At 37.4% G+C, this 14,113-nt stretch overlaps 1 protein-coding gene across 3 annotated transcripts in view; it reads left to right on the top strand.

Annotated features, from left to right (window-relative positions):
* LOC124553572 (amyloid beta A4 precursor protein-binding family B member 1-interacting protein) overlaps positions 1-14,113 on the top strand; it is a 528,575-nt gene that overhangs the window by 471,089 nt on the left and 43,373 nt on the right. For all 3 annotated transcript variants that reach the window (XM_047127415.1, XM_047127417.1, XM_047127416.1), the window contains one exon: positions 10,185-10,351. In XM_047127415.1, coding sequence (XP_046983371.1) covers positions 10,185-10,351 — 167 coding nt within the window. The remainder of the gene's footprint in view (positions 1-10,184; positions 10,352-14,113) is intronic.

Raw genomic sequence — 14,113 nt, 5'->3', positions numbered from 1 at the left:
GTTCCATTTATATGAATCATGTGCTACACGCACAAGTCCTTTGCAGTTCATTTACATCTCCTTAAAATACATTTATTGATATAATAAGTACATTAATATACAAATATTTACAATTAATCATTACATGAGATATTTACATTGTTGTCGTATAGTACATATACAGAATTAAATGAGAAATATAGTAAATTTTTACGTTACATTCAGTATCATTGTGCTGACATCTGAATTACATTACATTCAGATTGAAATATACATTTTATTTGTTGGCTCATTCCTTTTCCTTTCTTTCCTTTTTTGTTCCTTTCCCTTTCGTTACACTTGCAACATTTTAAAATAGTTTTGGCAACTCGCTAGAATATTCAACTTAAAATTCATCTTGCCTCCTGGAATAAAATTTACACATATTTCCAAGCTTCGAGACAGCCCTCTGTAGGAGGATAGGTTCATGGGATGGTTGCTAACTACTTCATAAATACTAGTAAAGTTATCTCCTACGGTGGACTACACAAAATAAAATATGATAGACAAAATACATGTTTACTTAATACAGTGGAAAATTTCCTATACCTAATACCGTTTCTGAGTGTGGTGTCCCCACTATTGCTGTTTCTAAGAGTGGTACCCCTCTATTAACGTTTCTAAGAGTGATGCCCCTGTAAATATCTTAAGATCCTACAAGTAAGTACATCAGTGTGGTAAGTGTATATATATATCTAGTTCAAGTCGATCATGTTCCTATAAAGTTTGTGTAGTACATTTCCTTCCTGTCTTGAGTATCAAGCTATATGAATAAATGTTTTTCTTAATGATATGAATATAATAGAGGGAAACATTCCACGTGGGAAAAATATATCTAAAAACAAAGATGATGAGACTTACCAAACAAAAGCGCTGGCAGGTCGATAGACACACAAACATACACACAAAATTCAAGCTTTTGCAACAAACGGTTGCTTCATCAGGAAAGAGGGAAAGATGAAAGGATGTGGGTTTTAAGGGAGAGGGTAAGGAGTCATTCCAATCCTGGGAGCGGAAAGACTTACCTTAGGGGGGAAAAAGGATAGGTATACACTCGCACACACATTCATCCGCATATACACAGACACAAGCAGACATGTTTGTATGTGTGTGTGTTTGTTTGTGTGTCTGTCGACCTGCCAGTGCTTTTGTTTGGTAAGTCTCATCTTTTTTAGATATAATGTTTTTCTTAATAAATAAATAAATCTTCTTCGTTCTTGTCAGATAATTGCTGCTGCGTTCCATGCTTTATATCCACTCTGTACCCACCTTGTGGTACCTGTAAAAGTTTATTCATAAATAAATATGTGTGTATGTCTCTCCATACTGTCAGATAATCACAAATTATATGATGTCAAATATTTCATGAACATGTAAAAATTTTTCTGAGGGAGGGATAAGAGTACGAGCCACAACAGAGGACTGACGTTTTGTTTTCTCCTTATTCTCCTTTCTGTTTAATTGTGTATTAGTTCAGTACAGCAAATGAGCTTTAATTATGCCATTATATGACTGCTAAATATGTTCTCTTAAATAATTCTTCCAATCTGAAGTGTCAAGCCTACATAACTCCGAAAATTTCATTACAAGTTCCCATTAGATTAGTGTTAAAGTGTTACAGATTTAAATCTTCTGGTATATTTTTAACAGTGGCTGCTGTAAATAATTCTTTCCACATAAATCTATACTTTCACCTTTAGTTATAAGAATATATAAGACATCACATAAGTTATTATCTCTGGGATACCAATCTCTCGGGTCTAGTGTAGCAGGGGATACAAGCCGTCGGCTTTGGACAATGACGTCACAAGTCGCCAGAGAGCAGTTTACCATTTTCGCTTTTTCTGTTATGTTTCAGTTTCGTTTTTTTACTGATTGCTTAATGAAGTGGATCTGTTTATTCTATCTCGTGAGATTTTTTTTTAAAAAGCCAAAAAACACTTATCAGCCACTGAAGGGGGCTACAACACTAAGAAGAATCGCTTCTCGATTGGCGACTTGTGACGTCATTCTCCAAAGCCGACGGGTTGTATCCCCTACTACACTAGTCCCAATCTTTCAATAAATAATATTCTTTCCACTACTTTCATTCTGTATTCCATGAGTACATCTGATATAGCGTTCAAATCTAGTTTCCCTCCTCTCAACATATTCTCAATTACTCATAACATTCTCACCTATCCATTATTCATTCGTCACAAAATAACATACTTATTCCTCAGCATTATATATATATATATATATATATATATATATATATATATATATATATATATATATATATATATATATACACACACACACACACACACACACACACACACACACACACACACACACACACACACACACACCCCCTCTTATTCATCATCACTTACTTTTTTACTTCAACAGTATTAATAATAATAATACCCTTTTCTAGTCTTATATTCCATTACTCCATATTACTATTTATCCTCTTATTAAACTAAAATTACATTCACTCTTATCAACATTACTATTATCACATGCCTCCTAAAGAAAATAATTCTTTTCAGTTGTCTGCCTCCTCTAATGTGTATATGCCTCAATAGCAACTCCTCTTATAACCAAATATCTTATTAGCTATTGGATGGTTCACAGTGCTTTCTAGACTTACCTGCATTCATTAGATTTTAAGTATCTGTATAATTTCAATGTAGGCCCATCATAACTGTATATCATATTAATTATCTTCTTCTTATTAGCTAACATTGTACTGCATGTATTTTTTCAAATGTCTGTGTGGATGTAGACCTCTGTGTTTATGTGTTAATGGATAATCTAATGAATAACAGCCAGGGTGTGGAATATTTGCAATTCGGTATGGTCCAGAGTATAAGACCTGCCATTTCCTGTTTAAATGTTTCAGTTTTGTGGGTTTAGGATGTGTTCTTAGTAAAACTAACTGATCAACTTGAAATGTTTGTGCTTTCCTGACACCTCTGTCATATTTCTGCTTTCTTTCCTTAGTTTTGTCACATAATGTTGTGTAAGCTTGTCTTACCTTTTCTTCTAAACTAATAGGATTTGTTGTTGCTGTAAATTTAGGTAGAGGGTCTGCCCATTCATTTCTCTCTGTTTTATCCATAATTAATTTGGTTGGTGTGTATCCAGTAGAAATGTGAGTTAAATTGTTCACTATTCAAATGGTGCTAAGTATTCTACCCATTTTGTGTGCTTCTCTGGTGTGTGTTCTCATAAACTGTCCAAATTCTCGAAATGTTCTTTCTACCGGGTTTCCTGCCGCGTGAACTCTAGAAATTAAAATACGTTTAACATTCTGTTCTTCAATAAAAGTCTTCCATTCTAAACTGGTAAATTATCCGTGATCATAACTTCAGGTTTTCCTATTCTTACAAAATAATCTGTTAATAGACGTCTGGTAATAGCTCTGGAAGAAACTGAACGTAAAGCATATAATTTTAAATACTTTGTGAAAACATCTAACACAGCAAGGATGTATGTTATTCCTCCACGTGCTTGATGATTGGGCCCTGCAATATCTAAAGAAATTAGCTGTACTGGCCTCTTAGGTATTATTGGATCCAATTCATTCATGCTTGTGTGATTAGAATATTTGGCTTTCTGGCATATGATGCATTTCCTAATATTCCTCAATACTCTTCGCCTTAAATTTGGAAAATAGCAGTATTGTATAATCTTATCTGTACATTTGGTTACACCAAAGTGTCCCCAAGTTCTATGTGTAAATAAAATAAAATCATCAACGTGAGCTTCAGGTAAGCAAACACACCAATGCTGTGATTCAGGGTTTCATCGGTGAAATAGTACTTCCTTGTGTGATGTGTAATATTTTTCAAGATGTGGGTCTGTTCCTGCACGTAATTTATTCTTTATCTGGATCCACCTGGGATCATTGTCCTGCAATATGGCTAACTTCCTGCACTTGTTTTTGTAGTAAGGTGCAAATGAACAGTCATACATGAGTAAAATTTTGAAATCTGGTGTTTGTTCTGTCACATCTGAAAATCCTTGTAGGCCTGTGGCAAACGACATAGAGCATCGGCTATAATGTTGGATTCTCCTTTTATATATATAATATCAAAATCATATTCTTGTAGTGATGCACACCAGCGTGCAAGACGTGGATGTAATAACTTGCATGATAGCAGGAAAGAAAGAGCTTGATGATCAGTATAAAGCTTAGTACGTTTTCCCCATAGAAAGTAGCGAAACTTGCGATATGCCCATACCATGGCAAGTGTTTCACGCTCGGTCACTGAATATGACTTTTCGCATTCAGTGAGCGTGCGGCTAGCAAAACTTATAGGTTTGATGACTGTTTGTTCATTTTCTACATGAATTTGGAATAAAAATGCTCCGAGCCCATAGGAACTTGTATCTGTTACTAGGCAAAAGTCTGACGTCATGTCAGGATGACATAACAACAGTGCATTTACTAAAGCATTCTTAATCGCTTCAAAATCTGTCTGACAGAACTCTATTTCCAAATATTATTTCTTTTGAGTAAAGATAGAAGATGTGGACTGTTAAGAAGGTGGTAGGGTACAAATTCCCTGAAGAATGGAGATAGACCAAGAAAGGCTTTGAGTTGTTTACGATTCTGTGGAATGGAAAATTCTTTATTGCATCAATTTTTCTTGAGTCTGGATAAATGCCTTCAGTTGATATGATGTGACCAAGGAATTTGATTTCTCTCCTCCCCAATTTCGTCTTTGATAAATTGATAGTGACACCTGCGTCAGAAAATTTAGTCAGAAGTTGCTTCAAAAGATTAACATGTTCTTCCCAAGTAGGGGTGGCAATGACAATGTCATCAACATAAACTGTGATTTGTGATAATTGCGGTCCAAGGACAGCATCTAAGGCTTCAATAAATACTCCAGCACTCACTCGTAGACCAAAGGGTAGAACACAACATTGATAACTATGTCCCTCACATAGAAATGCAGTGTATTTATGGCTGTTTTTATGGAGGTTCACCTGCCAAAACAATGGGCGTAGGTCGATATTGGTTAAATACTGTACATTATGAAATTTTGAAAGTTGTTCTTCCAAATTTATAACTTTGTTAATTTCTCGTGCGTCCAGCACTAACCTTACACTACCATCCTCTTTATGAACTGCTAGGATCGGACTGCAATATGGTGAATGTGACCTTTCAATGATACCCCAAGCTTGCATTTTTTCAATCTCTTTCAAAACTGCGGGTTTCTTTGACCAAGGAATATTATAATATGTTCTACAGTATGTTTTGTGTGGTTTAACATCCATCTCATAAGTATAGCCTCCAATAATTCCAGGTTTCTCCACAAATACCTCAGCAAATTGCTGCAAAACTTCAAGTAATTCAAGTTGTTCCTTCGTCAGATATTGAGATTCCGTGCATTTCTCATATAAATCATTAGATTTAATTCCCTGAGATACAGCTTCATTAAAAGTTAAATCACATGTTTGTTGCTGGTGGATACACAAAATGTAACTGTTCAAACTTACCTTGTTTACTATTTAAGTTTTTACCCTGTGTTAACTCTGTTGTCAGTTGTTGTTGGTTTGCGGTTAAATGACATTTCCCTTTTCCTTAATCTATGATTGCTTGATAGTCATTCAAAAAGTCAATTCCTAATATGCAATGCATAACTAATTTATCTACTACCAGAGAACTGTAATTGAGTGGTATATTTGAAAATGTGAAGTTAATGAGAGCTTGAAATTTCACATTCTTTGATTTGTTACCGGTGGCACTTATAATGTGACAATTCTGTACTGGCAATGTTTGTATGTTCATTATTTGTTTGAGTTCATTTTATAAAGACATTGAAATGACACTTGCTGCTGCTCCTGTGTCTAACATTACTTCCACTTCATAACTACCAATCATAACTCGTGTTACAGCCTGAATAATCTTTGTTTTACTGGTACTGTTAAAATCTACATCCTGATATAATTCCTTTTCTATTTTCTTACTGTCATCATATCAGAGAAAACACATCGTCTGTTCCGTTGCGCTCTGCTCCCTCTCGAACATAACTCGAGCGCTTAGCTCGGTCGTCGTTCGTTTTCCAGCAAATTCGGTTGTTGCTGCGGGTTGGGTACATTGCCCAACTCAATAATATTTACATTTGTGTTGCGCGTGACCCAAGTATCAGCTGTTTAGTTGTTGACATTATCTCGCGTCGCATTGGGAGTTCCGTTAGGTAGGAATTGAGGGTTGCTGTATTGCATGTGTCGTGGCGGTGGTCCATTGTGATTTCCCTATACATTATTTCGCCCATGACTGTAACTGGTATTGTCATTACTGTTATTCCTGCAATACATGTTTGGATGTTGTTGTATGTTGTTTCTCTGAAAATATCCTGGATGGTACCTGTTATCCTCTCTTCTTTGATCTCTATGATTTTGGTTCTTTCTTCTGTTGTTATTTTGAATGTAACTGTTATTGTTCCAATTGTAATTACTGTTCGGATAACCATTATAGTAATAATTTCCGTTTCCTTGCCAATGCTGCGAGTTGTTTCTCCTAATATTGAATGGATTTGTCCCAATGTAGTGTGAATTGTTTGTTTTTTTGTGGTGTCGGAGACGGATTCCAATAGCCTCTGTCATTTCTGTTGTTGTGTGTACGCGAATTTCTTGGATAGATCGGATACAATTGATTGAAATTCCTGATCTCATTTTTGTAAACATCATCTATCTCACCAACATAACTGAAAAAATTCTTTATGTTGTCCTCGGACATTCCTATTAATTTATCATGGTAAGGAAATGGTAAGTGGCTTTTAAGTGTTCTAATTACATCTGGTAAATCTGCTGGTTTTGTCCAATGTAATGTTTTGTCTAGGTAGCGTTCAAAGTATTGTCGTAAAGTCTCTTTCTTCGGGTTGTAAATTTCTGGATTGTATACTTCTCCTTTTAAACTTTGCTGGTCTGTGGTCGACCAGAATTCCTCAAGAAATGCTTGTTCAAACTGTTCAAATGTTAAACATCGTCTTTTCATTGCTGCTTCCCACTTAGCTGCTCTTCCACGTAACAAATTTGTAACATATCGAATTTTATCAGCTTCTAACCAATGTCTTGGGAAAATACCGTCAAAAGAGCGGGTGAAAACAATCGGATGCACTTTGTCTCTCTCATGACATGAAAATGTCTGAAAGTATCCATGTCGTACTAATGTTTCATCAGCTACTCCCGATGGTATTATGGGTCCTGCATTTTGTGTCAAACTGTGCATAGTATGTGGTGATGTCTGATAGTAATTTTGATCTTGTGGTAGCATTGAAATGGTTCATTGGGATTTGTATCACTCATTGGTAATCCTATTTTCGGCTGTGTGCTGGGTCTAGCATTATTCGGATTCTCATTTGTGTTTTGGTTGCCTGTTATGGGTTTTGATATCACTGACAAACTTGGTATTACATTACGTACCTCTTTGCCTGAATATTATCTGTTTCTCCCTTTGCTTGTTCCTTTGTCTTGTCTAAAATGATCTGTGTCGTTGTCTCAAACTTCTCATCTAAATAATCATCACATAATTTGCATCCATGTACAAGTTTCTCTGCTAGAGTTGTGTCATTCTTTAAAGATGCTAGATCTGCTCTGTCTTCAAGTTTTTCTAACTTTTCCTGTAAGGATTTCTGCTCCAATGTTACATCATTTAATCTGTCTGAAAGGCCTGTAATCGTCAGGTCTAAGTGTTCTTCGTTTGTTTTTACGGAATTGTGTGTGTGTGTGTGTGTGTGTGTGTGTGTGTGTGTGTGTGTGTCGTAATTCGTCAACTTGGATACTGGTTTTCTGTTGTTCAAAAACTACTGTTAACAATATCTCATTACATCATTGTAAGTCAATTTTTTTCTCGTCACTGAATTCCACAAATACCTTTTCTTGTCACGTAACCTTGTCTGATAAGTCAGTAAATTTCCTTCCAAGACTAATGGTGGTTTCTGTCGAGCCGGCAATTTGTCTCGATTGTTTTTCAAAATTTTGTTTTCCGCGGAAACAATTTCTACGTGTCTAGCGCCCATCTTGTGATTTTTCGTAATTAACTGCAAATAAAATTTTCCAATGGCAAAAAAAAAAAATTTCAAAATATGATATGTTGAAATCTGAAATTTCTCTTATGGAAATGGCTATTTCTATATGATTTTTTAATTAGAAATTGAATTATTAAACTGGTACTGAAATTTCCCTCTCACAAATAAATGACTGTGAATATGCTCTTCACGTATCATTTGCAATAATAGTAAATCAATTTTAACTACAATTTAGAAAAATAATTTTGAAATAGATGGATTGGCATAAAGGAAGTACAGATGACTGCTTGAAACTGGAAAAAATATAAATTTCTGTACTCACCAGTTTTCTTTTGTTCTTCAGTCTTATGTTGCAAATGTTTTTTTAACAAATTAATTTCCTCAGCATGAAAATGAAAATTAACACGAATTAATAACAGGGAAAACAATATTGTTGTAAATTTCATGCATGTAACATTACAATTGAAATGAATGAGAACTAGTCCAAATTCATTTTCTGATGCTATTAAGTGATTAAAATTAGATAGTATGACCAAAATTTATAATAAATGCACTTGCATCACGGATATTGTAAGTCCTGTCACGGTTGCCAATTGTAGTGTTTCCTTTCCTCAGGGTTCTGCTGTGAAAATATAAAATAGAAAATCTGATTCGGTTTTGAATTTTGATGGAATAAGTTACGGATAAGGCAGACTTCATATTATTGATTGAGATAGTGCTGAAATTTGACCGTGCATGGCAGATCGGGTCGGCAACACTACAAAAAGTGACTGTAAGGAAATAGCATCAGAAATTAGTTGAAATTTACCTTATAGGTCTGTTAGAAACGTAGTATTAATTGTAATATAGTCTTCGTGGCTGTCTTCTTAATTTTCTTGTAGTATGACCTGTCTTCATTGTTCTCCGTCTGTTGAAAATTTCTTTACGTTGTCACTGTCAGGATCAATTTACAAATTCGGGGATAACCATTTCGAATCACTATTGAAACAACTTCGTTTCGTAATATAATTTTAATTTCCACCCAAAAGCATATTTAACAGAGCGCCGAAAATACATGTCTTTCGTATGAAGACGAGAGAGAGAGAGAGAGAGAGAGAGAGAGAGAGAGAGAGAGAGAGAGAGGGGGGGGGGGGGAGGCAGGTATTATTGGTAGTGGAACATCTACCTTCTAACCCCCCCCCCCCCCCCCCCCCCTCCAGCACGGGTGGCATCAAATTTGTATTTTGAAATGAGATGCCCATTTTATTCCATATTCATATTCTTTCTTAAAAAATACGTACTGTATACTCGGACCACTGTTTCCCCTCTCGTGGTGGGTGGTGTCATAATTCACAAATATCGAGTGTTCCGGTTTTTCCAATTAAGAATCGATGCGTTTGATTGTTTGTTTCATTTACGATGGAAATGTAAACCTCTGCATTCAGAGGTTACTCAAATGTGCCAAATGTGGTTCTACAGTACTAACGATACGGCGCGACACTGACATTTCTGTAAAATGAGCCGGTCGTACGGTAATGTAGACGGTGACCGAATTCGGTGTGCGTGTCTGACTGCTGTGACACTCGCACCGGCAGAGTGCAAACTGCCACGTCTGTAACGAGGTAAAACGTCCGGGAAACGGTAGCGACACGCCTGCCTGCCACCGATACTCGCCGACGTCGTGCACGGCGACGGCGACGGTGTCGGCCGAGGGGAAGGGAAATGTCACCGATCCCGACCGTACTTTATTGTACAGTCAAATTTTCGACACTGAAGTAAATTTCAAACACAAATATGAAACGTTAGAACACAAAACACATCTGTTATCAATTGCAAAAAGACACGCACTGATTGCAAAACACCGGTTCGAGTGAACTGTACGTATTTTGTCGGTGTAGAATCTGAACGTGCAACGAAAGTGGGTTTCTGATTTAAGAATATGGTGTCGACCCCTCCCACGCGGCACGTAGCCACTCGGAGCACTTACGTATGCCCCCGTTACTAATATCGGCGTTTCACCTATGACCCTTTTCTCGTACGGTGCACCATTTTGAGATACTTTGTAGTTTAGAGTTAAAACAGACATCCTGTGTTGTAAGATATTTGCACTCTCTCTTTTATCTATTTTTGGTCACGCTCCCACTCTGTCGGCAGTGGTGCGGACGGACAGCCCCGACAATGACTCCGCCTTCTCGGACAATGTATCGATGCTCTCCAGCGAGAGTTCGGCGTCCAGCGGCGGCAGCGGCGGGCGGGTGGTGGGCGCGTCCGGAGCCGCCGATCCCGGGAAGACGGGGCAGCCCGTCTCGCCGACGTCGCAGGTGAGTGCAGGCGCCGCTAGGCTGAGGCCGTCACCCTGGCGCTCGCTCGTGTCGCGCGCTCCCGGCAGTCGGTACGACGTGCTGGAAACTGGAGTGTCCGTTTCGGGGTCACCTCTGCCATGTCAGTACTACGTGAAACACTCGCTCCACCTGGACTGTTCGATTCGTCAGTACACTGTCGGGTGTGACATTTTGACTGCATCTGTGAAAACATTTTAACACAAATACGATACGAAATGAGAGGTGAGGTTTATCTAAATACAGTTATGTAAACGTAACTGCTCTTCCGTTATTGTGTGTACGGAGTGAGACGTCACTCGTAAATGTGACGAGAGGCGTGTGCGGTACTGTTAAAACTCGGATAAATAAGGAAAAGTATACAGTTGTCAGAACACGAGGACGTACGTAATGTGACGGTACTGTACTGTAAGTCGTCATTAAAATACGTACGGCAGTCGCCCACACCTTCGTACGTCGCGATTCTTCTGTCGTGTAATCTGTCGGTACCGAGGTGCGTAGCGATCCGACAGTGTTCGCCCTGGCGGACATTGTCCGACGACTGTCTCCGCGTAAGCGGTATATAGTGTGCCGACTTAAATACGCGAGGTTTACTCTCGGGCCTTTGTGAATTTTGTGCAGTTCATTTTCACATTTTCTATATTTGCAAATTTTCGACAGCTTTGAAGTGAAAGGACTGAGACGTACGACATTAGGTAATACTGTAGTCGGTGCGTGCTATACGGGGGTGTTGGTGACTGTCGTGACTGGTACCTCGCCGATAGCTGAGGGTACGGGAAGTGGCTGCAGTGCAGCCGCCTCTTGTGGCAGATACGTGTTCCTATTCGTACGTATTAATGTTTTAACAGTACAGCAGGGGGTCTCGCCTGGTTTACATGTGACAGTAAGCTTTGTATTTTAATGGTAACATTTTAATATTTAATTTGAGGAACCCACTAGTAGAAGACCATTATGTTTTGTGTTGTGCCATCTTGGTTTTTTCGTAGTAGACTCCTGTCAAACACTTCCGTGTACACATCTCGAACTGTTACAGGAAAGTGTACTTCAAAGTTTCACATTTGACAGAATATTAAAGGAGTATTAAAAAGCCTAACAACAACAACAATAATAATAATAATAATAATAATAATAATAATAATAATACACCCCGTGGAGGCCCGGGAAAAGAATAAGCCTCCGGTATGTTCTGCCAGTCGTAAAAGGCGACAAAAAGAACAAACCACTAATAGGGCTAACCCCCCTTTTACTGTGATTAGTTGGTTCAGGACAGAACTAAAGAAGCCTCGGACAAGCGCCGTCATGGTCGGGGACGACGCTTTAACCCTATGCCCGCCCACAATGGTAACGACACTGCTAGCCAACTGGAAAACGATTCAAATCCAAATAGAGGTGTTTTGCAGGACATGCTTCCTGCAACCACCCTAGAAGGAAAACAAAGACACAGGATGAGATGGTCAAATGAAGTTAATCGACACCTCGTGTTCTGTTATTACCAAGCAACAAACCTAGGAACCAACACAACTGGATACAGATCACAAGTATACACAACATTTATTACCAGATACCCAGAAATAAAATTTTTAAGAGAACAATGACTAGCTGATCAGATCCGTGTAATAATAAAAAATAACAGGATACCCCAGTCAGAATTAGAAAACATCAAACAACAAGTACAACAAATACTAGAACAAAATAATGTGCAATCAGAAGAAGAAGAAAATACAGTAATGGACTCAAACATCCCAGAGCAAACAAACAAAGAACAACACGCATCAATTAAACAATCAGAGGAAAACAAAATCTTAAGACAGCCACCAGAACAAGCACAAATAGAACACGAAGTGACACACATGTTAGATATAGAAGAGAAATTTCAGCTGACATATATAGAATACAAAGACACAAATACAGACATTAGACCATTCTTGCATAGACCACCAAATAACCCACAAGTCGAAACAACAAATACTACTATCAACACAATCACACACAACAAAGTAAATGAAAATACAACTATGGAAGAGTTACAACTACTGGTTTATGTAGGAGCACTCACTACACTAAATATACACACTAGGCAGAGATCAGAACCAACCAACACACAGAAGAAACCCACAAAACCAGCACGGCAACACAGGCTACAGATCAGAATAGAAAAACTGAGAAAAGACATCGGACAGCTAACACAATTTATAAGAAATGAAATATCAGACAAAAAACGAAAAAGGTTAGGTAAAATCTCACAACAAGAAGCGATAGAGCAATTAGATGAAAAGAAGCAGACATTACAAGCATTGGCCAAACGACTTAGAAGATACAAAAAAAGTGAAAATAGAAGGAAACAAAACCAAACATTCAACACAAACCAAAAGAGATTTTACCAGACAATAGATAACACACACATTAAAATAGACAATCCACCAAACATAACAGGCATGCACGGTGGACACAAGCAGAAACAGACTCATACAAGATGATACCACAAATGCCTGAAGTGATAGTTTTTCAACATGAAGTCACACAAGCAGTTAATTCTACTCACAATTGGAAAGCCCCTGGAAAAGATAAAGTAGCAAATTTCTGGCTAAAGAAATTCACCTCAACACATTCACATCTAACTAAATTATTTAACATGTATCTAAAAACACAGATGATGTGACAGAAATTAATGACACATACAACGCAGAACAAAATTATAAATGAAGAACAAAAAGGCTGTTGCAAAGGAGCACGAGGATGTAAAGAGCAACCGATAATAGATGCAGAGGTGACATATCAAGCTAAAACCAAACAAAGGTCACTACACTATGCATACATTGATTACCAAAAAGCTTTTAATAGTGTACCCCACTCATGGTTACTACAAATATTGGAAATATACAAAGTGGATCCTAAATTGATACAGTTCCTAAATATAGTAATGAGAAATTGGAAAACCACACTTAATATCCAAACAAATTCAAATAATATCACATCACAGCCAATACAGATTAAGCGTGGAATATACCAAGGAGACTCATTAAGTCCTTTCTGGTTCTGCCTTGCTCTGAACCCACTATCCAACATGCTAAATAATACAAATTATGGATACAATATTACTGGAACATAACCAAACAAAATCACACATTTGCTATACATGGATGATCTAAAACTACTGGCAGCAACAACTCAACCAGTTACTAAAGATAACAGGAGTATTCAGCAATGACATAAATATGGCTTTCGGAACAGTAAGAAAAATAGCATAGTCAAGGGAAAACACACTAAACAAGAAGATTACATGTTGGATAACCACAGTAACTGCATAGAAGTGATGGAAAAAGCAGATGCCTATACGTATCTAGGGTACAGGCAAAAAATAGGAATAGATAATACAAATATTAAAGAAGAACTAAAAGAAAAATATAGACAAAGACTAACAAAAATACTGAAAACAGAATTGACAACAAGAAACAAGACAAAAGCTATAATTACTTATGCTATACCAATATTGACCTACTCATTTGGTGTAGTGAAATGGAGTAACACAGACCTAGAAGCACTCAATACACTTACACGATCACAATGCCACAAATGTAGAATACATCACATACATTCAGCAACAGAAAGATTCACATTAAGCAGAAAGGAAGGAGGAAGGGGATTTATCGACATAAAAAACCTACATTATGGACAGGTAGACAATTTAAGAAAATTCTTTCTAGAACGAGCAGAAACTAGCAAAATACACAAAGCAATCACTCA

Source organism: Schistocerca americana, chromosome 11, assembly GCF_021461395.2.
Source record: "Schistocerca americana isolate TAMUIC-IGC-003095 chromosome 11, iqSchAmer2.1, whole genome shotgun sequence".
Classification (NCBI taxonomy): Eukaryota; Metazoa; Arthropoda; class Insecta; order Orthoptera; family Acrididae; genus Schistocerca; species Schistocerca americana.
Note: the sequence above shows the minus strand (reverse complement) of the source record. Positions and strands in the feature narration are given on the sequence as shown.